General features: G+C 39.8%; 1 protein-coding gene across 1 annotated transcript in view; it reads right to left on the bottom strand.

Annotated features, from left to right (window-relative positions):
• The window catches only part of LOC127622639 (high affinity cAMP-specific and IBMX-insensitive 3',5'-cyclic phosphodiesterase 8A-like), a 73,452-nt gene that overhangs the window by 12,153 nt on the left and 35,142 nt on the right, over positions 1-26,157 (bottom strand). Inside the window, exons 2-16 of the mRNA XM_052096654.1 lie at positions 22,268-22,327; positions 15,019-15,209; positions 14,801-14,857; positions 14,517-14,571; positions 12,773-12,861; positions 12,562-12,640; positions 9,374-9,511; positions 8,711-8,799; positions 3,098-3,149; positions 2,843-2,885; positions 2,607-2,687; positions 2,212-2,282; positions 1,769-1,933; positions 1,463-1,511; positions 1,205-1,340 (exon numbers count right to left, since the gene is read on the bottom strand). Of these exons, the coding sequence (XP_051952614.1) occupies positions 1,205-1,340; positions 1,463-1,511; positions 1,769-1,933; positions 2,212-2,282; positions 2,607-2,687; positions 2,843-2,885; positions 3,098-3,149; positions 8,711-8,799; positions 9,374-9,511; positions 12,562-12,640; positions 12,773-12,861; positions 14,517-14,571; positions 14,801-14,857; positions 15,019-15,209; positions 22,268-22,327 (1,355 nt within the window). The remainder of the gene's footprint in view (positions 1-1,204; positions 1,341-1,462; positions 1,512-1,768; positions 1,934-2,211; positions 2,283-2,606; positions 2,688-2,842; positions 2,886-3,097; positions 3,150-8,710; positions 8,800-9,373; positions 9,512-12,561; positions 12,641-12,772; positions 12,862-14,516; positions 14,572-14,800; positions 14,858-15,018; positions 15,210-22,267; positions 22,328-26,157) is intronic.

Below are 26,157 nucleotides of genomic sequence, written 5' to 3'. Positions count from 1 at the left end.
GGGTGCAATATGCATTAAGATTGTGAATCACCAAAAAGAGAAGAAGAAGAATGGGAAAGTAAAACTGAAGTGGAGATCGACTGAACACGGAGGAGAATTTATATGGAAAAAAAAGTACTTAAAAATTGATCTGTTTCTTACCCACACCTAGCATATCACTTCTGAAGACATGAATTAAACCACTCGAATTGTCTGGAGAACTTTTATGTTGCCCTTATGTGGATTTTGGAGCCTAAACATTTTGGCACCCATTCTAAAAATCTTTGTTTGTGAAAGTCATACACATCATGAGGGTGAGTAAATGATGAAAGAATTTTCATTTTTGGGTGAACTATTCCTTTAAATAATGTATATACTCACAGCATGGGGTGATGGTAAAGCATAAGGTGCTGTCTTCACTGAAGTTTCACTAGTTGCCACGTTCACAATTATTTACAATTGCTTTGTCAGAACACAATCATGGCCGGGTAACTCCACCCCTTCCGCTACATAAATTAAGCTGTGACAGTTGAGTGCATAATGTGTCCAACATTCCACACACCGTTTTTCCAGTTGAAGAAGTACATTATCCGTAGTACGCGCATTTTCATTTGTTAACATATTACTTGCACTACTTACATTACAAAATGGCCAAGATGCTAAATTGTGCGGTGTGAGACACACATTATCTCCTCAGTGATAAGAGAACTTTGATTTGACACAGGTCTTGCTTTTTCCCAATAAAATGTCCTGTCTGGCCTTTGCTATGAGCCCTGCTACGTTGGTAAGTGCACTTAAATAGTTTATTGTTCATACCTACATCCTATCCAGAGACATTATCTTATTATTAATTTCAAAGTGATGAATAACATTTCTCTGAAAATTAAAAATACAAGCATGTTCTCATTATCTTCTAGCTTGGTTTACATATTATTAGTTTTCCATGACCTCTTCAGCACCTTTGTTTTACTCAGCAACTGACAAAAAGCTTTCCAAGTTTCTGTTTGATTTTATCTTAATTGGTATTTTCATTTAATGATTATTTTCATCAAAATATAGATTTTCAAGCAAAAAGTAGATTAGACTATATAAAAGGTGTAATCTAAATGACTACAATTTAAATTGTGTAATTTGTAATCAGTACTGGATTCCATTTCTAAAGTAATCTACACAGCACTGTCACTAATATAGCTTCTAAAGTATGTGTGTATGTGTGTGTATGCACCGTTTAATGGTAGCTGACTCCAGGTTGAAAATATCAAAGTCCCACGAGTCTTCGCTCTCCATCGTCTGAGCAATGCATGGTGGGATATCGTTGAGGGACAGTGGTGTGGTCAGGTGACTGGGGATGTGATGCAGCTCTGAAACAGATAATGTGTGTGTAATTATGTGTATGAATTGTTGTTGAGTATGGCAGACATAGGAAAGGTGTCAAATGTCATAAAGAGGTATTTTGAAAAATACAGCAGTGAACTTGACTAACGTTTTGTTGCAAAGATGTACTCGTTTCCTGATAACCTGCGTAATCCGTCCTGCAGAGGAGAAATAGATTTTGAACCCTCACACGTTTACATGAACTGCTATAATCCATTTAATTTCTTTAACTATTCCATTAGACATACACTTGAGAGAGAGGTGTGCTATTATTTTTCCAAGAGATGATTTTATAATGACAGCAGTCAATACTTTGCAATAAAAATTTGCAGATCAACCTCCTTTAATGAGCAACTTCTCATTCCAGCAACATTTTTGTAAAGAATTCAGTGTGAAAATCAGTCAGGTGACTTACAGTCATGAGACCCCCCACCAGGTCATTTGTATGAGGGTCTTCTTCTTTAGTCCCGAGCTGAGGCGAGTACAACTCTGTGGTCCGTAGTATCTCCAAAACACGGTCCAGCGCTTCAGCAACAGGCATTGGACTGCTTTCCTGAGCTGCATTTATGATGTTTATCACCTGCACACAGCCATAAACACACATTTACTTAACCAAGACATAATATAAACTTTTTAATGAAGATAATTATAATTACTTCAGACTAAGTAAAATCCTCAAATTTGTTTAGGATTTAGAGGATTTGAAAGAACAGTATGTATTTTATGAATTGATTTTCCAATTGAGGGCATTCTATTTTCTCCCCAAACTATAGCAAAGTACACACACACACACACACACACACACACACACACACACACACACACACACACACACACACACACACACAAACTGTGTACCTTAGTGATTGGTGCTTCTATCGTCATGGAGTGAATTCTGGCCATAGATGAATGTCTCCTCTGTGAACTTCCTATTCAACACAACAAGAGTTTAATACACACTTCACGTCACATTAATAAAGAACTCACATACTTTCCGTGTGCATGTTGGTCTAATTGCACGTCATTGTCTTTTGACGTGACATGAGTTGCGGTTTGCAGGTTTGATCAGTAAATCTGCTCATTAAATTCACTCGAGCCGTACAGTTGCATCTGTCACATGTTTTCATGGTAATGCAGGATATTCATTACATTTACATCAAACCATTTGAACCAATAGGCCCCTGAATGAACTTTGTGCAGGGGTCAGGGGTCAAGGGTAAGGGTTTAGGAGTTAGGGATCAGAGTGGTCTCACCATCACTCCCTCGAGAGGTTGTTGAACGGATGTCCAGAGAACCTTTCCTGCGATCTTTGTGTTTGCTGCACTGCTGAATATCTGACACACAACAACAATGTACATAAACATTAGGGACACACAAATCTTACAGTACCTGTATGTTCAGTATTGATGATCAATTTTTTCAATGTGTTCAATTCAACTGCTTCATGTTAAAAATATATTAGACTATAAAAACAATTGTGCTACGGTACCTGTTTGTGATTCGGCTTGAACTCTCTCACATGGCTTTTCTGTCTGTATCACACACACACACACACACACACACACACACACACACACACACACACACACACACACACACACACACACACACACACACACACACACACACACACACACACACACACACACACACACACACGAGTCATGAACAACTGTACAGACACAATTAACTGATGATATCATTAATTTGTATGACTGTATGTGCAGGTCTGAATGCATTTTACCTTGTTATGGTCATTTAAAGGCCTGTTAATTGACACACAGTGCCTGACTTTACTACAGACAAATAGAGAAAGACAGTTATATTAACAAAGAGGTTATATGATCAAATCTAGTTCTCAAAAGTGATGCTCAGCACTTGTGGCTCAGGAAGTATCTTTCCCATCCATTCTGATCTTTTATAAATGTTTTTTGTTCAATTAAATGCTCTCTAGAAGGAGAATGTTTCTCTGGAATTTATTTTATTATCAATTGTCTTTAATTGTATCACATAAGTGTTCTGATGTGGTTTTGCTGGGTTCTGAAGTAATCTAAAGGCTATAGAGCGCAAAAATGCCCACCCAATTTTTTAGCTCTCTTGGTTCCAGAAGTATTTGTCTCATTAATTTCTTCATTTATTTCATAAAAGAATTCTTAGCCATGAACCAAACTAACCAGCTCTGTGAATGGAGAGGTGAATGGCACCACTACAAACTTTGATTTGAAGAAATCATGCATTTGAAAATCGGGAAAAAAGTCAATGGTACAAGACAGTGTACTAGATGTCTTAAATGAAGGCATGAACTACAATCCCATGAAGCACTGCAAATGATGTAATCAAATTGAAAACATTATAACATATAAACGTATAGATTAAAAGTTGTTGATAATAAGTACTGAAACAACATATTTTCATTTTATTGCAAATTGTTCAGATATTTGCAAATACGTGTAGAATGAGTGGCAGTGGGCTGTCACTGCAGAGCTTGTTTTGCTTGCTTTGTTCACTGCGATTGCCTGATTAGTGGCTCATTTCCCTTTGGGATCATGGGAGTGTAGTTCTTCACCAGAAAGTCCTTTGTTAAACCATTTTTTTTTAAATGAAGATGAAAAAACATGTACCGAGGGCTTCAGCCAGAAGAATATACCAATGATTAACAACTTCGGAGCTCATGGTAGGCCTGTCTATAAAATTGTATAAACTATAGTTAAAAATGCACTCCCTTATGGAGAAATTGAATGGGGTTTTTTACTTCCAGAACAAAACTGTTGTACTCTATTGGCTATTAAAAAAAGGGATGATACCTTTGGTAAGTTGCATTCAATACATTCTCTGATGACAGAAGTGAGGTTTCTCACTAAGGGAATGCTTTAGGTGTGACGATTGATTAATCACACAACGTCTGTCAGAATGACAAACCAATCGCTGTAGTGATCAGGGAGTCCAACCTCCCTAGTATAAAGACCACTGCAGCTCACTGCTGGGTTATTCTCAGTATATCTCTTCACCGTGCCGGCCTTACTTCAGTTATCAGAGAACCGTGTTTACAAAAGTAACCTAACGTTCTCTTTCTAACATTTGTATGGTATCACACTAAGGGATATACTGTATTTCAGATATACTGTACGAGACAGACGCAACAGTCGAATAATATAAAAGGCAGCCAACATAACAGTAGCTTTAGCAACTGGTATACACATAAAACCTATTCCCCTTATTTCAAGAAGATCTTTTCACTTATTCAGTTCCCTATGTGTAAATGATTACAGCGCATCACGCACTGCCCAAACATAAGGAACTGAATGGGCCAGTGACAGCTCAGTCAAATCCTGCCTGTAATATTACACAAATGTGTGCAGAGATACCCAGCTCAATGCAGTGCATAAAATTAATTCTCTCTAAATAAATCACAGGAAGTAGCCATACCCCTAATGAAGTGGGCTAGTAGTCCCAGCGGGGGTTTCAAATTCGTGCTTTTGTAACTCAATACAATTGTGGCAACAACCTAGTGGGAGAGACACTGATGGGAAATAGTTTTACCCTTATAAGTGTCATCCTATGAAACGAAGAGCTGATTACTCTTCCTTTGTGCTCTCGTCTTATAAACTTAAATATGTAGCGCACATACTGGGCACAAATGATAGCCTTTCTCTGTTGAGGAAAAAAGTGTGGATGAAAAGAAAGCAAATCAATGGACCTGCAAGGCCCCACTGAATCACTCACTTTAGGAACAAATGTCAGATTAGGTTTAAGTGTTACTTTTGACTCACCGGAGACAAAGTGCTTACATGAGTGTACTGACCAAGCAAGCAGCTCACTCACTCGCTTTGTTGTTATGAGCACCAACAGTAAAGCTGTGTGACAGGGCGGAGGGCGGGGCCAGGTCGTGATTTTACACACTGGCCCTTATCAGGCTAATCAAGCCTCCGAGAGGGATAAAGGCCGACTGCGGATGGTGGTGTGACAGAGAGAGAGCGTTTACGGGCAGCTGTCCGTCCTATGTGTGTGTTTGTGCCTTTTGGTTTTAGTTCTTTATTAAAAATATTATTTATTTTGTCAAGCTGGTTCTCGCCTCTTCCTATCCATTGAACCGCTATAAGCTTACGTCGACATTCTCTTATGGTTCAAAAGGAGGCTGTGAAAGTACATCTAAAACCACTGATAAATCCCAAGACGGGACCAGCAGTTTAGAAGCTGGGTGTAACCGTCACACACCTCCCATAAACTGACATATCAGTGGGTGCTGACCTATTGTTCCCAAGTCCAGCCCCACATGGCATGCCTAAATAGTGGCCAGGTAAACCTTTATAGCAGAAAAGGCTCTGCCCTTATATAACAAATACTGAAGAAAACATCATACTGAAGAGAACATCAGTCACAGAACATAGGAATGGAATGTCTCGTCTATGCGCACAGCATCATTCAAACATTCCCCATTTGTGATAATACAAAGAGCTTGTTAGGGTAAACGTCTCGATTGCGCTCAGAATTGTCCTGATCACTTTAGGTGCAATTTAAATTCAACATCTCATGGCCCAGAGAGCCATCCTGTGAGGGGAGGGTGTAATATTTCCCCATGTGCATGAGAAAGGAGATCTCTTCGGGAGAGGCAAGGGCTGGCCATACAGGAGTTGGATTATCTCCGGTAACCACAACTTCCCCGCCCAATACACCGCAATTAGTATAAGTGAATGCCCATATTCCCTCATCCTCTACAAAGTCGGCCTGATGAGGTTCAGTGGGGGGAACCCCTACAGCAGCACGTTTGGCCATAGGTGCGCTACAGAATCCACACCCAATGGTGCATTTTTGCCCACCAGGGAAAAGAACAGTGGACACCGAGTTTTTGCATGATGCAAAGAAATTTATAGCAGCCTGGCCGTAACTCTGACACATTAGATTCACCACATGAGTGGTGCCCAATTCCCAAATATGGGATTTCTCCTGGACAATAGATTGGGATATCCTTGGGACATAGGTCACACATAACGACAGAAAGTGAGCACTGCGCCACACAATCAGCCTCTGTGCCAGACTGTGAAATTGTTGTGAATGAACACCCCCTTTCCGATTTATGTATGCTACCACCATACTGTAGTCTGTTCTGACAAACACAAGGTAGCCTTGGAGGAAATGTACAAAGGGTTTCACAGTTAAAATCACGGTTAATAGCTCCAGATAATTTATGCGTTTCTCCAATACAGATGGAGACGACACAAGTTGGAGTGTTCTGCCTTCGAACACCGCGCCCCAACCCTTGAGTGACGCATCCGTCATCATCATCTTTCTTAGAATAATCGGACCTAATGGGGTACATTTCCTGAGAAAAGACAGAGCTCTCCAGTGAAGTAGTGCCCATACACATTCCTCGGAAATAATTATTCTGTGAACGAGTCTGTGCCCGAGGCGTGAACATTGTGTCCAGTACTGAAATTCCATCATTTGCAACATCCCTAGGGGAATAACCGCTACTGTTGATGCCATCAAACCCAGTAGCCTCAGACACAACCTGAGAGCAATAGATTTCCCTCTCTGAAAAAGGGAGATACAATTGTGAAATGCTTCAATGCATTCCTCTGACAGGAATGCATGAAACAGAACCAAGTTCAACCTGAGAACCATATAGTTTATTTCTTGGGTGGGAACCAGACAGCTATTCACTTGGTTTATTGTAAAACCCAAGTTCATTAGATGTAAATCTAATACCTATGTATCCTCTTTCACCTGCAACTGTGACGTACGCAAAGAAGAAGTTTGTCCAGATAAGCCGTCACTCTGATCCCCAAATGTTTTAATGGGGTCAGAGCCACCTCTACATATTTGCTGAACACTCACAGTGCAAGAGACAATCCGAAGAGACAGGCCTCGAACGCTTCTCCCTCCTTCTTTTTCAGATCACACTGTTGGGTCATGAACTTGACCGTCCGAGAGCATCCAAGAAGTCTACTTTTTACTTCTCAGACAGGCTGGACAGACTGAACCATAACACCCTCTCGGCCACCACTGCCAAGCCCATACTTCTGCCACAGCTCTGAACCGCCCCACGTGACATGTGGAGGGTCAGATCTGCAAATACACAGATCTTCTCCCAAAGTGCTGGATTAGGAGTACCTGATTCCAGCTGGCACCCAATTTCCTCCAGTAACACTGCTTGGTATACTGTCAGGAGGGACGTCACATTTAACACTCTAACTGGCAGTGCTGATGATTTAGGTGGTGAAGCGCTCCATCTTCCCTGGCGGCAAGGCTGAGGAATATGTTGCTCGGTACGATAAACTCCAATAATGCATCTGATGAGTCCAGCTTCCACAAACTTCAAAGGAAAGAGAGCAAAAATAGCACAGCAGTGAGCTGCAGCGGTCTATATACTTGGGAGGTGGGACTCCCTGATCGCTACAGCAGTTGGTCTGTCATTCTGACAGACGTTGTCAATTGGTGCTTCCTCAATCTGTCACATCTAAGGCAGTTAAATATCGAACGAACGTAAGAAAGAGAACTCTAGTTTCAGCAGGAAATATGTTACCACAGGAGAGAAAACTGTTTAAACTGTGTCGTTAAAAATGTATTTCTATGTGGAAACAATGTATGGAAATATACTTCCTGAAACTGTTGACTGTTGACCTTCATTCATAACAATATTACACACCACATTAGGGCTGGGTATTGATAGAGATTTCACGATTTGATTTGGATTCACAAGCTCTTGATTCGTTTGAATTTCAATTCATATGGGTTTATTTCAGTTATAATGTAAATTTTGCTCACATATGAAAGGAATTCTAATTCCAGCTAATGCTATTAATTGTACAGGGGACCCTCTAACTAGGTACATTACAAAAATATACATTTTAATAATTATATTTTATTAGTTCTTCATAATTTTGGTCACATTTAAGTTTTAAAAAATGAACAAATCCATGTATTTCTATAATAAATATGATTTTATATTGCAAATATTATACTTTTTACACGTTTATTGTTTTCATGCACAATTTGTACTAAGGATGGACCAATATGGAATTTTGGCCAATACCGATAACAAATGCTCTCAATGGGGTGTGCGGTAAGTTGTGCGTGGATCGTGGAGAGTAGCATGAGCCTCCACATGCTGTGAGTCTCTGCTGTGTCATGCAAAGACATTATACAATGACAAATGGATTGCATGGATCTTGTCTATATTCATGTACAATGGTATTTATGATACTCCAAGGTACTTCAAAGAATACCATGGCACTATCATGGTACAATCGTGGAACATGGTGAGATGGTGAAATATAGTGATTCTCAGATACAAAATATCTTTACCATGTTACCATGTAAGAAAACAATGTAAAATAAGCTGAAGTCTCCGCCTCACCCTCCCTGACCAATCACAGGTGTCATCTTCACATTCTGCTGCACGCTGTCGCCATTCTTCTTTTTGGCATAATAAACTCCCTGCCATTCCTGAAACAAACAAACAAACAAACACACACACACAAACACACACACTTCAGCATATGACAGAGAATTTAAACAGCATATGGAATCAGTTTGAGAGAAAATCTAAATTCGACCCCCGTGAGATGAAAGTGCCGTGTCTGCAGCTTCAAACACTCATCCAGCTGTGAGTGTGTTTGAGTGTGTGTTTATGACCTTTGTGTTGTGTGAAGTGGGACAGCAGGATTATTCACACTTTAAACCTGCAGGTCTCACTCAGTAGTTCAACTCTGTTATCGAAAAATCATAACAATTTTTTTTTTTTAACTGAAGTAATATTGCTCTTGGCATAAAGCACAGGATTAATGAATGCAAATCTGTGTTGTGATGACATTTGCTAGTTATTAGCCATTTTTGCATTTTCAACCCCATATTGTTTTTATTAAAATGTGGGATTTAACAGAATTTATGGTTACTATGTTTTAGGGATAGGCTTTGGATTAGTAATGATACATAACTATGGGTACTTCACAGGGCTGTGAGCTCATATTCTGGATTGCAGATATAGTTCTGAATATCTCTTTCTTTCTCCCTCACTTACTTTTCCTCTGTGTATGCATGCTCTGATGTTCTCCAGCAGGTCAGTTTTGTTTTTTTCACTCTTCGGCACTTCAGTGTTGTCTTTCAGCAGTTCACCGCGCTGATATCCCATCATGCACTCATATGCTGGATTCACATACTGACACAAACAGGAAACACAAAGATGAATCAGATTAATCAAAGTCAGTATGTTTACACGTGCAGTTATATTCAAACTACAGTAGGTATTTGCATAGTCCAGCTACAGTCTTCATCTGTCTGTCCAAGTGTACATGACACAATGGCAACACATAATCGAATATTTGAGGTCACCCATCAACTCTGAAAATTTCCAGTTTACAGACAAGACATTTGCAATCTAAATGTGCTATACATTTCCTAGAAAATAATCATTATCAGTATATCAAACCATTTGTATGTATAATCATATACCCCTGCAAACAGTCCAGACATCATACTTTTTACATCATACACTTTTAGCAAACTATAGTTTTGGAAAGTCGTTTAGGGCATCATTTTTACAACAATTGTTTACAGACGGATTGTTTCACTTTTAACTGACTATCACAATTCCAGTGGGTCAGAAGTTTACACTCACTAAGTTAACTGTGCCTTTAAGCAGCTTGGAAAATTCCAGAAAATGATGTCAAGCATTTAGGCAATTAGCCAATTAGCTTCTGATAGATGTGGATGTATTTTAAGGCCTACCTTCAAACTCAGCGCCATGAGAAAATCAAAAGGAATCAGCCAGGACCTCAGAAAAACAATTGTGGACCTCCACAAGTCTTGTTCATCCTTGGGAGCAATTTCCAAATGCCTAAAGGCACCACATTCATCTGTACAAAAAATTGTACGCAGGGAAAAACACTATGGGACCACGCAACCATCATACTGATCAGGAAAGAGACACATTCGGTTTCCTAGAGATGAACGTAGTTTGGTGCGAAAAGTGCAAATCAATCCTAGAACAACAGCAAAGGACCTTGTGAAGATGCCGGAGGAATCATGTAGACAAGTATCTATATCCACAGTAAAATGAGTCCTCTATCAACATAACCTGAAAGGCTGCTCAGCAATGAATAAACATTGCTCCAAAATGCCATAAAAAATCCAGACAACAGTTTTCAAGTTCACATGGAGGTAAAGATCTTACTTTTTGGAAAAATGTCCTCTGGTCTAATGAAACAAAAATTGAACTGTTTCGCCATAATGACCATCGTTATGTTTGGAGGAAAAAGGGTGAGGCTTGCATGCCGAAGAACAACATCCCTGGGACTGATGCACTTCACAAAATAGATGGCATCATGAGGAAGGACAATTATGTGGATATATTGAAGCAACATCTCAAGACATCAGCCAGGAAGTTAAAGCTCGGTCAATGACCCCAAGCATACCTCCAAAGTTGTGGCAAAATGCTTAAGGGCAACAAAGTCAAGGTATTGGAGTGGCCATCACAAAGACCTGACCTCAATCCAATAGAAAATGTATGGTCAGAACTGAAAAAGTATGTGTGAGCAAGGGGGCCTACAAACCTGACTCAGTTACACCAGTTCTGTCTGGAGGAATGAGCCAGAATTCCAACAATTATAAGGCAATTCTACCAAATACTAACACAGTGTATGTAAAGTTCTGACCCACTGGGAATGTGATGAAAAAAGCTAAAATAAATAATACTCTGAACTATTATTCTGACATTTCACATTCTTAAAATAAAGTAGTGATCCTAACTGACCTCAGACAGGGAATGTTTTCTACGATTAAATATCGGGAAAAACTGAGTTTAAATGTATTTGGCTAAGGTGTATGTAAACTTCTGACTTCAACTGTATATATATTGTTTTAATAAAAATATTGTGAACATACTGTATTTCTTACATATTTCCCAGCTCTAGAAAATTTATTCACACACATTAAAAGTCATTATCCTTCCGAAGCAGCTAGACTGGGTCCTGGGATGAAAGGTAAAAAAACACCAACATTAAACCCGCAACAACCCACAATAATTGATGCATTTGCCCGGACAACAAAATACCTGACTGGTAGCCCATGATGGAGAGAATGCACGGATGAAGTAGGTTTGTTACCAAAGAGATGTTGGCTTTCAAAACTGTTCAAAAGCCATCTTTCAAAAGGTTGAACACACATTTGAACTGCACTTTTAGTTTCATTTAAATTTGTAGTTAAAAATACATATGTGACAGGGCGGAGGGCGGGGCCAGGTCGTGATTTTACACACCTGGTCTCTTATCAGGCTAATCGAGCCTCCGCGAGGGATAAAGGCTGACTACGGATGGTGACAGGGGACGGAGGAGCTAGGCCTCCTGGAAGCGGAGAAATTGGCCGTCGACCGCTAGGGGAGAAGGGGCTCCTAGCCGACCACCTGGAGCGTTCAGGGCCGCTGCCAGAGGTGGAGGAGACCCCTACCAACCGCTGAAACGTGGTGGGATCTGAGACCACCGACTGCGAGCGGGGAGGGGCTCACTGCCGACCGCCAGGAGTGGGAGAACCACTGCCAGGGGCGGGGGAGACCCCTTCTGTTCACAGAGAACGCGCCGGGGCGTTCCGTCTGCCAGGGGCTGGAGGACTGCCTCCGATCCACCCGGGGAGGCACGGCTGTCATCCACTAGAGGATGGAGGAGTGGCCAAGGACCAAGCAATGGTGTATCGGAGAACCGACGAGTAAGTGATTTTTTTTTCCTTCTCTCTCGCTCTCCTCTCTCGTTTTTTTTGTTGGGGGGGTACTGCACTTTTACAGGTAATAACCCCCTATTTTTCATTATTGTTTCCCTCCCCTTGTCCCTTCCCAGATTCAGGAAGCCAGGGATGACCTGCCGGCAGATGGGGCATAAAGCACGCCCTCCCCCAGGGAAAGAGGGTAGGATGTACGGGGCTCCCCGGCCTGAGAGAACGACGGAGGAATGTGAGAGGGAGGAGGGCGGGGCCGGGTCTTGATTTTACACACCCCGTCCCTTAGAGAGGGATAAAGGCCGACTGCGGACGATGGTGCGACAGAGAGAGAACATTTCCGGGCAGCTGTCCGTCCTATGTGTGTGTTTGTGTCTTTTGGTTTATTTCTTCATTAAACTATTGTAAATAGTGTCCAGATATTTTGTGATTGGCTGATTTCACTTAATATTACAAAATAAATGAAAAGATGTTTAAAAAACGTTTTATTTTGTGTGTTTGTACCTGTATGAGTTGATCTTCATTGCTAATCTCAATGACTTCCTGACTCTGTTCCAGTGCGGTAAAAACAGCATTACAGGCTCTGAGAATAAACACACACACACACACACACACACACACACACACACACACACACACACAGAATTATAAATGAGGCAATACAAATACTTTACTGAAGAGAGACAGACAGACTGACAGACATAGAGTTCCTCACCTGAGTTTGATCTGCGCTCGTACTTCTCCGAAGTGAAGTTGGATGAGTTCATTGTAACAGGCCATCATGTTTGAGTTCTCCACATACCGCTAAACACACACACACAAACACATGCACACATTTATAGCTAGCTACATGAACAGAAACACAACTGTGACATTTGAAGGAAACTCACCCTCTTGAGTACTGAGGTTTATTAACGCTAAAGTAACATGCACACAGGGAGCCTGGGTAGCAGAGTTTCCGCTAGAAAAAAATGGAGGTTTCGTTTTACGGACATTTTGATGATATGCCGGTCAAATATATCGCCTCTTAATTAGTCAAGTTGAGGAAAACTGGAGGCAGTCTATGTAACTTAAAAAATGACATAATCAGGCCGTATAGAATGCAACATATTATTATTAGCTTAACTTTCAAATAGACGGAAAAAAAACATGAACGTCCGATTGGCGTCAATCAACGCCAATTGTTTTTTACTGTGGTTTCACACACATTCACTTTTTGAAACATTGAGGCACGGATGTACCTAATACAAATAAATAAAACATCTCCAGTTAACTAGCAGATCATTCATTTAGTCCGTTATTAAATAAGAGATCTAGCGCTAAAATCTGTTGTTTTTGAAATCAAGCTGAGCGCCGTGTCCGCTGCTATCAGTTGCATGGACGACGCGCAGCGCGAGTTGCGCAATCTTCACTAGGACGCGCGTTTCAATCTATCGCCGTTGCGGAGACTCTCTATTAATTCCGGTGAAATCACAAAATAAAATGCACACAAACGTGTCCCTGCTCGATATAGACTGTAACCATGCACTGATGAACATAGGCTATTCAGTTTTGATGATAGAGAAAAAACAAAACTCACGAATGCGCGGATTAGAAGCACTGATCTATCTATAATGAGATGTTCCTGATTCACCATCGTCTGGCCTCTGAAAAAAGCTTTTAAAGCTAGTCTGCCTGGGCCTGGCCATATTTGAAACGTCTCACTCAATCGTTCGTTGTTTAGGTCTATATTGCAGCCGTTTTAGGCGTGCGCTTTATTTGAAATGCAGCATGCGATGTTGTTTCATAACTTTCAAACGATAGAGCCTGTTCCTTTATAACATAGCAAGAGATCGCTGTATTTTTGCTTTATACATTTTAGGCTTATTCTCAAATTCAGAATGTGTTAGGGGGACGGGATTATTAGGCAATTTTAATCGGACAATTTGACCGGAGAGATTTAATTTTGTCGGACATTTAATTTTTTTACCGGCCAATGTCCGGTAACTACCGTACAACGGAAACCCTGCTGGGTAGCTCAGCGAGTAAAAACGCTGACTACCACCCCTGGAGTCGTGAGTTCAATTTCAGGGCGTGCTGAGTGACTCCAGCCGGGTCTCCTAAGCAACCAAATTGGCCTGGTTGCTAGGGAGGGTAGAGTCACATGGGGTAACCTGCTTGTGGTCGCTATAATGTGATTCTCACTCTCGGTGGGGCATCTGGTGTATTGAGCGCGGATGCTGCAGAGAATAGCGTGAAGCCTCCACACGCGCTATGTCTCCACGGTAACGCTCTCAACAAGCCACCCGATAAGATGTGCGGATTGACAGTCTCAGACACGGAGGCAACTGTGAATTGTCCTCCGCCACACGGATCGAGTCACTACGCCACCACGAGGACTTAGAGCGCATTGGGAACTGGGCAATCAAATTGAGGAGAAAAAGGGCAGGAAAAAAAGTGACATGCAAACACTGTCTTACCCTGTTAAATCCTGCTGATATCAGTGGCATCACAGTGGATTCTTCTCGATCCGGCCTTCAAAATAAAAAACAAATGAAATAAAGAAATAATCATGTAATAATAGAATGATTCGATATCTACAGACACACAATAGTCATATGATAACAGAGTGACTTGTTATCTATAAACAGTTTTGCCTCTAATTTACAGTGTCATTCTACAGGACTATAAAAATACTGCGATAGTAAAAACGGAGTGTATATGTGTGTATACATGTATGTGTGGTAACAGACCGCACACAAACCTTTTCACAATGGCGATGATCACAGTGTTTTGAGAGAAGCTGATGCCTCTGATTGAACTGACAGAGAGAAAATGATTTAATCACACAAACTCATACAAATATCTCTCAGACAAATAAATGCACATTTCTCATCTTGACTTGTCATTAGTCTGCATGTGTGTGACTGTGCGCTTCCCAGAATAACTCCCAGAATAAAGACAGTCAGATGTGGAACGCACCGGCAGAGCACTTCAGCATCAAAATATTTGGAATGTCTGTGATCGATAAAGATCAGGTCGTGATTTTTCTCCAGGAAACTCTCGAGCGCAGCATCAGGAGTTCTGGCCACGTTACACCTGAAACCAGCACGCTCACACGCCCAGCAGAATGCGTTACTCTGAGCGTCGTCTTTGGCAAACACTAACAGTACCTGCAACACACAGACACAGAGATAAACAGAACTGTCAAAAGAACTTTGGGTTGTCTTCTGCAGGGATGTTTCATTACAGCTGGGGTCATCAGATTCATCATTTGACATGTTGATCACATCTATGTATAAGAGGTACTGACAGGGGCGTAGCAACCATTATAACTTGGGGAAATGGCCCCCTCACTTTTAAAAATAAATTAAGCAATCTATCTCCCTCTCACACACTTTTTGAGGAATATTAATTCAATTGAAATCATTTATTTCGCTTTACTGTAATGCAAGGATAAAAAGTGCAGCTGTTATCCTAAAAGGAAGCCTTTAAGACTGTGCAGAAGCCTCGGCCAGCTGGTTGCTGCAGCAGTGGACGTAACGAACATAAAAGTGGTAATCCCACTGGCTAGTTCTCACGTGTCACAGTCTCCGTTTTGATTCAGAAAATGATTTAGGGTGAATGCAGACAACGTGATTAATATTAAAGATCCCAACAGCCTGCCAGGCTTTCGCATGACAAACACAGAGCTGTTGACAATATGCAATCTATCTGAGACAAGATGAGCAAAAAGAGAAGTCATCTTTGCCTGTTGTAAGGTAATGTTGTTAAACAGATTAAAACATATATTTTAGTGAGTTTTTAATCTTTATTGTTAGTCTTTTTCATTGAAACAATGAATAATCAATAATGTCTCATGTACAACCACCAGCCAAAAAACTGAAGTGAGGCAGACATTCAGGATTTCTTTCATAGGGTTGTGTGTGACAATAATCTTATGTCATAGTATACTTCTAAACAAATTGTTCTTTGACTTTTCCATGTTTTTATATTGCATTTAATTAATGGTGTGGCAGGGTGGAGGGCAGGGCCGGGTCGTGATTATACACACCCGATCCCTTATCAGGCTAATCAAGCCTCCGAGAGGGATAAAGGCCGACTGCGGAGGATTGTGTTGCAGAGAGAGATAGTTTACGGACATGTCAGGGCCGCTGCCAGGGGCGGAGACATGGCGGGGTCTGAGACCGCCGACCGCCGACTGGGAGAACCGCTGCCAGGGGCAGCTTCTGTTCCCCAAGAACGCGGCGGGGCGTTCCGTCCGCCAGGGGCTGGAGGTCTGCCTCCGATCCGCATGGAGAGGTGCGGCTGTCATCCGTTAGAGGGTGGAGGAGTGGCCGAGGAACAAGCTAAGGCGTATCGGAGAACTGGCGAGTAAGTGTTTTTTTTTATCTCTATCTCCTCTCTCTCTCTCACTGAGGCTCCGCGTTGGCCTTTTCACTCTCATTTAAAATTTACAGTGTTTTTTGGGGGGGTATTACACTGTTACAGGAAGTACCCCCCCATTTAATTATTTCTGTTTCCCTCCCCTTGTCCCCTCCCTCGTCCAGGTAGATGGGGATGACCTGCCGGCAGACGGGGCAAAAGGCACGCACGCCCCTCCCCAGTGAAAGAGGGGGTGTACGTCATGCCGGGGGCTCCCCTGCCTGAGAGAACAAGGGAGGAATGTGGCAGGGTGGAGGGCGGGGCCGGGTCGTGATCACACCCGGTCCCTTATCAGGCTAATCAAGCCTCCAAGAGGGATAAAGGCCGACTGCGGAGGATTGTGCGGGAGAGAGAGAGAGATAGTTTACGGACATGTCCGTCATGTGTGTGTTTGTGTCTTCTGTTTAAGTTTTATATTAAACTATTATTTATATTGAAAAGCCGGTTCTCGCCTCCTCCTTTCCATTGACTTCTTTACAAATGGTAATGGTGATGTTTGTGGCATATCTATTATTGAAAGAAGAAAAAAATATCAGTGACCAAGTCAACAGTGTAGACAGAGAGGTGACACAAGCTTCTGACATTGTTCAGGTAAGATCATATTTTACATGTTTATTTATGATAAACATGTAAAATATGATTAGATATCTTAGATTTTTTTGGTTCTGGCTGACTGGACCAATGTTTGAAATGTTTGACAACAGCTTTTAAATTGTATAATAATTAGGGACGCACCGATCCGATACCTGCATCGGTATTGGCTCCGATAAAGACCTTTTAGACGGATCGGGTATCAGTCCAACAAGCCCGGTCCAAAAAAAAAAAATGACATAAAATAACCATAAAAACACAATGTGTAAAAAGTAGTTCATATGACTTGTGCATTTTATTCAAAGCCACTTGAAAACATGCGATAGCTCTGTGAATCACAAAAGGCTGTGTTTAAGAAGTAAATATATAAAATGCACGGGCAGCTACAGCGCATTATTTAATGCCGCTGCTCTGTTAACATACAAACACTAACGGCTATTTTTAGCTTTCACAGCAGAGTGCAATATTACAGCGCTACTCACGAACAACATCTCAGATGTAGATGTTCAATAGTTCGGTTCACTTATAATATGCATTTAGAATGGCACTGGAGGTGCATTTTACCAGAATTTGAAGCGTGAGGGTTTAAAAGTTAAAGGTGTCATGGAGAGACTCACAGAGGCAGAGATTTGAACTCAGTAGCAGGGTTTATTGAACAGATGATTGAAACAGTGATGTGAGAAACATTGTGAGTAAATCCAAATGAGCAGAGTGGCAAACAGCAGGTGAGTAATATCCAGACAGGGTATAGACATGATGAACAGATAACTCACAATAGTCTTATGATACTTTCAGGTAGTAATGAAGACACAGGTATGTTTGAGACTCCAGACCATTCTACTATGTCAGAGATACTATCAATGAGAACAGACAAAGAGTGTGTGTGAAAGCGAGGTATATATGCAGTTCTTGATTAGCCACTAATGAAATGCAGGTGCGTGTAATCAGAACTCAGGGGAGAGGGAGCGCTGTGACGTCAGTCAGGAAGAAAAAGAGAGAGAGAGACATGTGGATCCGTGACAAAAGGTGCACGATTGAGATATCTTACTATTACAATATATTATTATTATTATTATTATTATTATTATCATCATTTGTTTAAAAATTATAATAATATTTAAGTTGTATGGGTTCCAAAAAATAACTGTGTGAATGAAAAGTGGACAGATGTCTTACAACTAAATTGAACAAAAAAAGAGATCTGAATCCTTTAAAGACTAGAGACAAGTTGAAAATGTTTTGCAAAGAAAAAAAAAAACGGCTTCTTTTCTATTTTCTATTCTATACCGGAATAACTATTAATTTTGCTGCTACATTATCCAGTATACTAGTTAACGATAAAGTTATTCTTAATAAGCTATACATTTAGATTGAAATAATGTGTCGTTAAAGGATTGCACTTCTTAGATATTAAAGAGTACACCCAAAACATCAGCATAATCCATATAAATCAGTATAACATACATGTTAAATTCATAAATAAAAGAATTACATGAACTTTAAATTACTGTGAATTTCTCTGAAGTGACACACGTCTCTTCAAGTGCACATTCAGGAAATGTAACTGTATGCATGTTACTATTCATATTTAATGCTTTCCTCAAGAGAATGTCAGAGAGCTCAAGACACATGAGTGTGTGCCAGGTTCACTTTGCCGGCCTAAAATTAGTTGAAGAAATTAATTTGAGCTAATGGCAAATCTAAATATAGAACAGACACACAGTAGGAGCTGAGTGAATGGATTCTCAGAAAATTAAGTGCCCTAAAAACACAGATTTGTATTGGAGAGCATTCCTGTCCCTGTCTGTAGATCACACTCATGTTCTCAAGAGAGTACTAGTGGAAGAATTCAAAATTAGAGGTATTTCGTGGTGCATGGAAGGATAGTGTCTGCAGCTAGCCAGGTCAGCATATTTTAGCAAACTAACAGAAAATAACCACAACAATCCTAGGTGTTTATTCAGTACTGTGGCTAAATTGGTGGAATAAACTCTCAACTGAACCAGATATTCCGTCGCAGCACAATAGCAAATGACTTCAAGAATTTCTTTGCTGAAAGAAAAAATAAATAAATAAATAAAATTGGAATTATGCAATCATCTGTCACATTACCTCAGAAAACAGTGTCTCATAATTTTCCACATGTGAAACTTCGATCCTTCTCTGTCATAGGTCAAGAAGAGCTAACAAAACTTAGCGAAACATCAAAAGCCACAACATGCATGTTAAATCCAATACTAACTAAGCTCTTAAAAGAGGTATTCCCTGTAATCTCAGAACCTCTTCTTAATATCATTAACTACTCGCTATCCTTAGGACATGTCCCAAGAAACTTTAAAATGGCTTAAGTTATCAAACCGCTTATTAAGAAGCCACAACTTGATCCTGGAGAACTGGCTAATTATAGACCGATTTCAAATCTCTTGTTTATGTCGAAAATTCTAAAAAGGTGTCCTCCCAGTTACGTTAATTTTTACAGAGAAATAGTATATATGAACAATTTCAGTCTAAAGTCAGTATTTAGGCCACACCACAGTACAGAGACTTCAATTATAGTTAGAAAGTTAAGAGCAAGTCATTAGAGTTACTAATGACTTGCTCTTATCATCTGATCGCAGCTGCATTTCTCTTCTAGTGCTTTTAGATCTTAGTGCCGCCTTCAACATGATAGATCACGACATCATTCTCTTGAATAGGCTGGAGAATTATGTTGACATTTGTGGATTAACATTAGCATGGTTTAGGTCCCATTTAGCAGATCGCTACCACTTTGTCTGTGTAAAGGATGAATTCAGGAGTCAAACAAAAGTCCAGTATGGAGTGCCACAGGGATCAGTTTTAGGGCCTCTGCTTTTCTCCTTATACTGTATATGCTTCCCCAGGGAGATATTATCTGGAATCGTGGGATAAGTTTCCACTGTTATGCCAACAACACCCAACTTTAGATTTCTTTGAAACCCGACAAAATTTCACAATTCTCCAAATTAGCAAAGTGTTTCAATGAGATTGGATGGCCAGAAATTTCCTTCTACTCAATTCTGACAAAACAGAGGAACTAGCTATTGGATCAAAAACCTCTAAATATAAGCATCTAAAATATAATTTGACTCTCGATGGATCTACTGTTACATCGTCTTCAACAGCGAAGAAATTATGTGTTATATTTGAAACCAATTTGAAAATCAAATTTCCAATATTTGTAGAACAGCATTCTTCCATCTAAGAAATATTGTTCTACGACACATGCTCTCTGTTGCAGATGCTGAAAAAGTAATTAATGAGTTCATGACCTCAAGACTAGATTATTGTAATGCATTACTGGGAGTATGTCCAGCAAGTTCAATAAATAAACTTAAATTGGTTAAAAACGCAGCAGCCAGAGTGCTGACGAGAACCAAGAAATATGATCATTTTAGCCCAGTGTAGCTCCGCAGTACTTAAGTGATCTTCTACCACACTATATTCCATCACGTTCATTACGATCGCAAAACTCTGGTCTTTAATAGTTCATAGAATATCAAAATCCACAAAAGGAGGTAGATCCTTTTCTTATTTGGCTCCTTAACTATGGAATAGTCTCCCTAACACTGTTCGAGATGCAGACACGCTCCCTCAGTTTAACTCTAGACTAAAGACTCATCTATTTAGCCAGGCATACACCTAATTTATCCTCCAACCCACAATTAGGCTGCTTTAGTTAGGTCTGCTGGAACCTGAAACTTTGATCATACAAAAAATTTGTATGGCATCTACGCTAATATTATTCTATTTATTTCCATGTCTCAACCTCGGGACTCCTATTCCGAGGTCACCAGACCCAGCTGGATCCAACTCCATTCCTGCTTCATGTCGGACTCCACTGCTACGTGTCTCTAAGTGATTATGATAAAATGTAGCAGGTGCTAGCCAGACATTACTTCAGTCTATTACAATGGACCTCTGAGGATGAACTGATGCCAACTCAAACCATAAGACATGGGATACTTCATATGCCATTGGCTGAACCTTGGATTTAGGATAGAACTCACTGAAATTACCGGCCGGTTGAACTGCAAAGCACCTCACTGATCTCGGTCTGCATCACCTCAGTCTAATGATGGACTACACTATTGAAATGGAATACACAGACTATCAATTAATTGCCAAACAATGCCTTCATTAGCTAACTAACAAGGACAATTGCATCTATATGAACTTCTGCAGTTAATCCAGGATGAACACCCCCCAAAAGCGATCTCCCAGTCTATAGTGACGCACCGCACCAGTTACACCCGGGGGGTGGGGGCAGTAAAACCGTTCACTGCGGGGGCCCCCCGAATATACGTACAAACAACTATGGGATATGTAGCACACATTTTATTTATTTTTATCGAACGAAACTACATTTATGTTGTATTTAGTGTAAATTCAGTTCAAGCTTGATGTACTACCTTGACGTCTTTACGAATAATATAATTATTATTATATGTGGTAGTAGGGGCAAACAGTGTAACTCCAGCTGTATAGGCAAAAGTCACGTCAAACCAACGAGAGCAGGCAGCATAGCCTTCTACAGTCCTGCTTTTGCGCTCAAAGACAGCTGGACCAAGCCCAACAGGATGCGGAGTTCTCGAGATGGGTTTTTCAGATTCAAACTACATTTAACTTGACACAGCGTGGCACAGACGGATGAGTACATTGATCAACAATCAGGGGTTAAATTGATTTTTTTGAGATGGGGGAACCTAACACCACCCCTTTTCTTTGAGGTGCCAGACCGTTCTGCCCCAAATTATACCCCTGCTAACAATTAAAAATAGTGCAGAGGGATGTAGGCCAATAATAAGGCAATGCTCAATGATATGGAAATAAAACAAAAATATTTTGACTTTAAGCCACTTTCTTTTATTATCTAAATGTCTAAACTTGTCTGAGCCCATAATAAACAATATGTATATGATGTAATGTCTTTGACTTATTTTACTTATAATATTTTTTAGATATTATTATAATTTTAATTATAATTTACGAAATCATCTTTATTTTATCTTCATAGTAAATATTTATATGTAATTAATTGTGATTCATTTGATTAATTAATTAAATTAAAAAGTTTAATAAATTGACAGTCCTAGCTGATAAACTTGGGAGATTTGTTACTTGAGATGTATGTAAGTAGCACTCTCACACACTCTCACTCACACACTCTCACTTCATGAGGCAGTACAGTCAGTACCTGCAGTTGATCTTCATAAAGCTTCATTGGTCCAAACTGCACTTCTGTTGTTAGTGTGTTCTGAAAAGACAAACAAGAATAAACACACTCAGTGTTGCACTGGTAAACTGCATATGTGTAGACCTAAACAACAAATCTTGAACTATAAAAGCTTTAACATATTTTATAGAAATGAATAAACATGCAACTGTTGAACAGCAGTAAAACCTTCCAGCACCTCTGATGAGGCACGGTTACCATGTAGACGCCAAATGAGCATCACCATACTGACAACAATGAATGCATTAGAAAAGTGAATGAAAACACATACTGAAGGAAGGCTGAGTTGTTAAAACACAAGAATGTTGTAAGATGCTGTGCTGCAAGATTCCTCTAATCTGCATGTGAGATACTGATTCAAATAATCTGTTAATGTGGTGAAAAGATCGGCATGAGGCAAAGTTCCTGTTTTATTGGATATAATGATCTGTGCAAGTTTTGATAGTTTGATTTTCATTTTGAAAAGAAATAAGCAGAAACAATTAAAAAACGCATTTATTCATTTTTTTATCTATATATGCAAGTTTACTATCACATCTGGTGGTTTGATTTTATTGATTTTATTCATGGTTAGAGCTGAACCCAGCATATACTTGCCATAACTGTAAATAGTTAATTAAATTTTACATTAAATGTGAGATTTCAAACTACTGTTAGCCTATATAGTTTCATGTTGCTATGCATTTAAAAGGGTTGTTAGCTTTAAGTGTAAATTAAGATTATCTTGATTGCTTTGTTTACATGTGGTGTAAATGTTACAAATAAAGTTGCCTCATAATCTGAGGATTTGTCTAGTGAATGAGGATGTTTTATTCACATTTTAGAATTTGTATTTACTATTACAATTATTACTCACAAACCCTGTCCAATTATACAGCATGAGTGTTATAAAATGTATCTTCGTGTTCTTATTATCGGTCTCGATTAAAAAATGTAGCTGATACAGGTGAAACGGATGGCATGTTTAAGGGCAATGTTTTATAGCTATAGACTAAACTTTTTCTAAATAATCTGGCAAAACCGAGAAAGTGTAACAATTATCCCTGGTCTCCCCTTGTCCCAGGGATTAAAATGCTTTTTTGGAATGTTTTCCAAAACATTCTTCCTTTACTGTCAGTAGATCCTGTTGATACTCCAGTTGATCGGATTTCTTTCTCTTGTTGCTTTAATAAGAGGAATAATCATTGTTTGTGCCCTTTTCCAAAAATTGTTTAGTCCAGCAGTGGTAACCTTTTGGAAATAGGGTTACCAAAATGAGGGAAAGTCCCAAAATTGGAAGCTTTGTCCCGCATCCCACAAGTCATAATAGTGTCTCACATTAAAATTAATTGGCTTTATTAATTAATAATAAAAACTAATAATGTTTTTAAATAAAAATAATAATAAAATTAATACACAGTAACTTTTTTCTTGCATCTTTCCCAAAATTACTATCCCACATTTATTTAAACAAATACATGAATAAAAGTCCATTTAAAATAATACATAAATTACCTAAAAAGACTATTTTTATCTGATGTTGTACCATGGTGAAAACTGAGCCTTGAATATTTTCTTTTCTTAGCACCGGAATATGCAGATATTGAAGTAAATAATTCCAAATAACCAATGACGTGAGGGTTTATTAAAATATTTTTTTTTTATTGACAGACATTCAAAATTTAATAAACAGTCAAATTATCTTATCCAGCCTAATATCAGACAACATTTGGCACTTCATCTCTGCCTCTGCACTTCTAGTATTCACTTCCTACTCCATCATGCTTTGGACCTTTTGATGAATGAGGCATACTGTATGATTCGACCCCTAAGAACGGCCTTGAGTGCCTCCCAAGCCACACCCACAGAGGATACTGAGGACCAGTTGTCTCCATTTATTGATTTCAGCCTTTAACATTTGTTGGAAATCAGGATTTTCCAAAAGGAATACATTAAAGCGCCAACTACAGGTCCTTCTCAAAAAATTAGCATATTGTGATAAAGTTCATTATTTTCCATAATGTAATGATAAAAATTAAACTTTCATATATTTTAGATTCATTGCACACCAACTGAAATATTTCAGGTCTTTTATTGTTTTAATACTGATGATTTTGGCATACAGCTCATGAAAACCCAAAATTCCTATCTCAAAAAATTAGCATATTTCATCCGACCAATAAAAGAAGTGTTTTTAATACAAAAAAAAGTCAACCTTCAAATAATTATGTTCAGTTATGCACTCAATACTTGGTCGGGAATCCTTTTGCAGAAATGACTGCTTCAATGCGGCGTGGCATGGAGGCAATCAGCCTGTGGCACTGCTGAGGTGTTATGGAGGCCCAGGATGCTTTGATAGCGGCCTTAAGCTCATCCAGAGTGTTGGGTCTTGCATCTCTCAACTTTCTCTTCACAATATCCCACAGATTCTCTATGGGGTTCAGGTCAGGAGAGTTGGCAGGCCAATTGAGCACAGTAATACCATGGTCAGTAAACCATTTACCAGTGGTTTTGGCACTGTGAGCAGGTGCCAGGTCGTGCTGAAAAATGAAATCTTCATCTCCATAAAGCTTTTCAGCAGATGGAAGCATGAAGTGCTTCAAAATCTCCTGATAGCTAGCTGCATTGACCCTGCCCTTGATAAAACACAGTGGACCAACACCAGCAGCTGACATGGCACCCCAGACCATCACTGACTGTGGGTACTTGACACTGGACTTCAGGCATTTTGGCATTTCCTTCTCCCCAGTCTTCCTCCAGACTCTGGCACCTTGATTTCCGAATGACATGCAAAATTTGCTTTCATCCGAAAAAAGTACTTTGGACCACTGAGCAACAGTCCAGTGCTGCTTCTCTGTAGCCCAGGTCAGGCGCTTCTGCCGCTGTTTCTGGTTCAAAAGTGGCTTGACCTGGGGAATGCGGCACCTGTAGCCCATTTCCTGCACACACCTGTGCACGGTGGCTCTGGATGTTTCTACTCCAGACTCAGTCCACTGCTTCGGCAGGTCCCCCAAGGTCTGGAATCGGTCCTTCTCCACAATCTTCCTCAGGGTCCGGTCACCTCTTCTCGTTGTGCAGCATTTTTTGCCACACTTTTTCCTTCCCACAGACTTCCCACTGAGGTGCCTTGATACAGCACTCTGGGAACAGCCTATTTGTTCAGAAATTTCTTTCTGTGTCTTACCATCTTGCTTGAGGGTGTCAATGATGGCCTTCTGGACAGCAGTCAGGTCGGCAGTCTTACCCATGATTGCGGTTTTGAGTATTGAAACAGGCTGGGAGTTTTTAAAAGCCTCAGGAATCTTTTGCAGGTGTTTAGAGTTAATTAGTTGATTCAGATGATTAGGTTAATAGCTCGTTTAGAGACCCTTTTCATGATATGCTAATTTTTTGAGATAGGAATTTTGGGTTTTCATGAGCTGTATGCCAAAATCATCAGTATTAAAACAATAAAAGACCTGAAATATTTCAGTTGGTTTGCAATGAATCTAAAATATATGAAAGTTTAATTTTTATCATTACATTATGGAAAATAATGAACTTTATCACAATATGCTAATTTTTTGAGAAGGACCTGTATATGATTTATGTTTCTTCTATACGTGGCAACACCACTAAACTCACCAGGGCGTGATCTGAGGTTAAGAAGTTTCCAATTGAGCAATCTATTTCTGATGAAATGAGAGATTTAGATATAAAAAAAATCTATGCTAGAATAAATCTTATGGACTGATGAAAAGAATGTATAGTCCCTACCAGATGGGTTCAAAAGTCTCCAAATATCTGTAAGACCAAGATTTTTACACATCCTGTGGATCGTCAGTGTTGCTCTAGGGGGCTTACAACATATATTTCCATAGTACGTACTTAGC

The sequence above is a fragment of the Xyrauchen texanus genome, chromosome 29, assembly GCF_025860055.1.
Source record: "Xyrauchen texanus isolate HMW12.3.18 chromosome 29, RBS_HiC_50CHRs, whole genome shotgun sequence".
NCBI classification, from domain to species: Eukaryota; Metazoa; Chordata; class Actinopteri; order Cypriniformes; family Catostomidae; genus Xyrauchen; species Xyrauchen texanus.
This window is presented reverse-complemented; position numbering and strand designations above follow the sequence as displayed.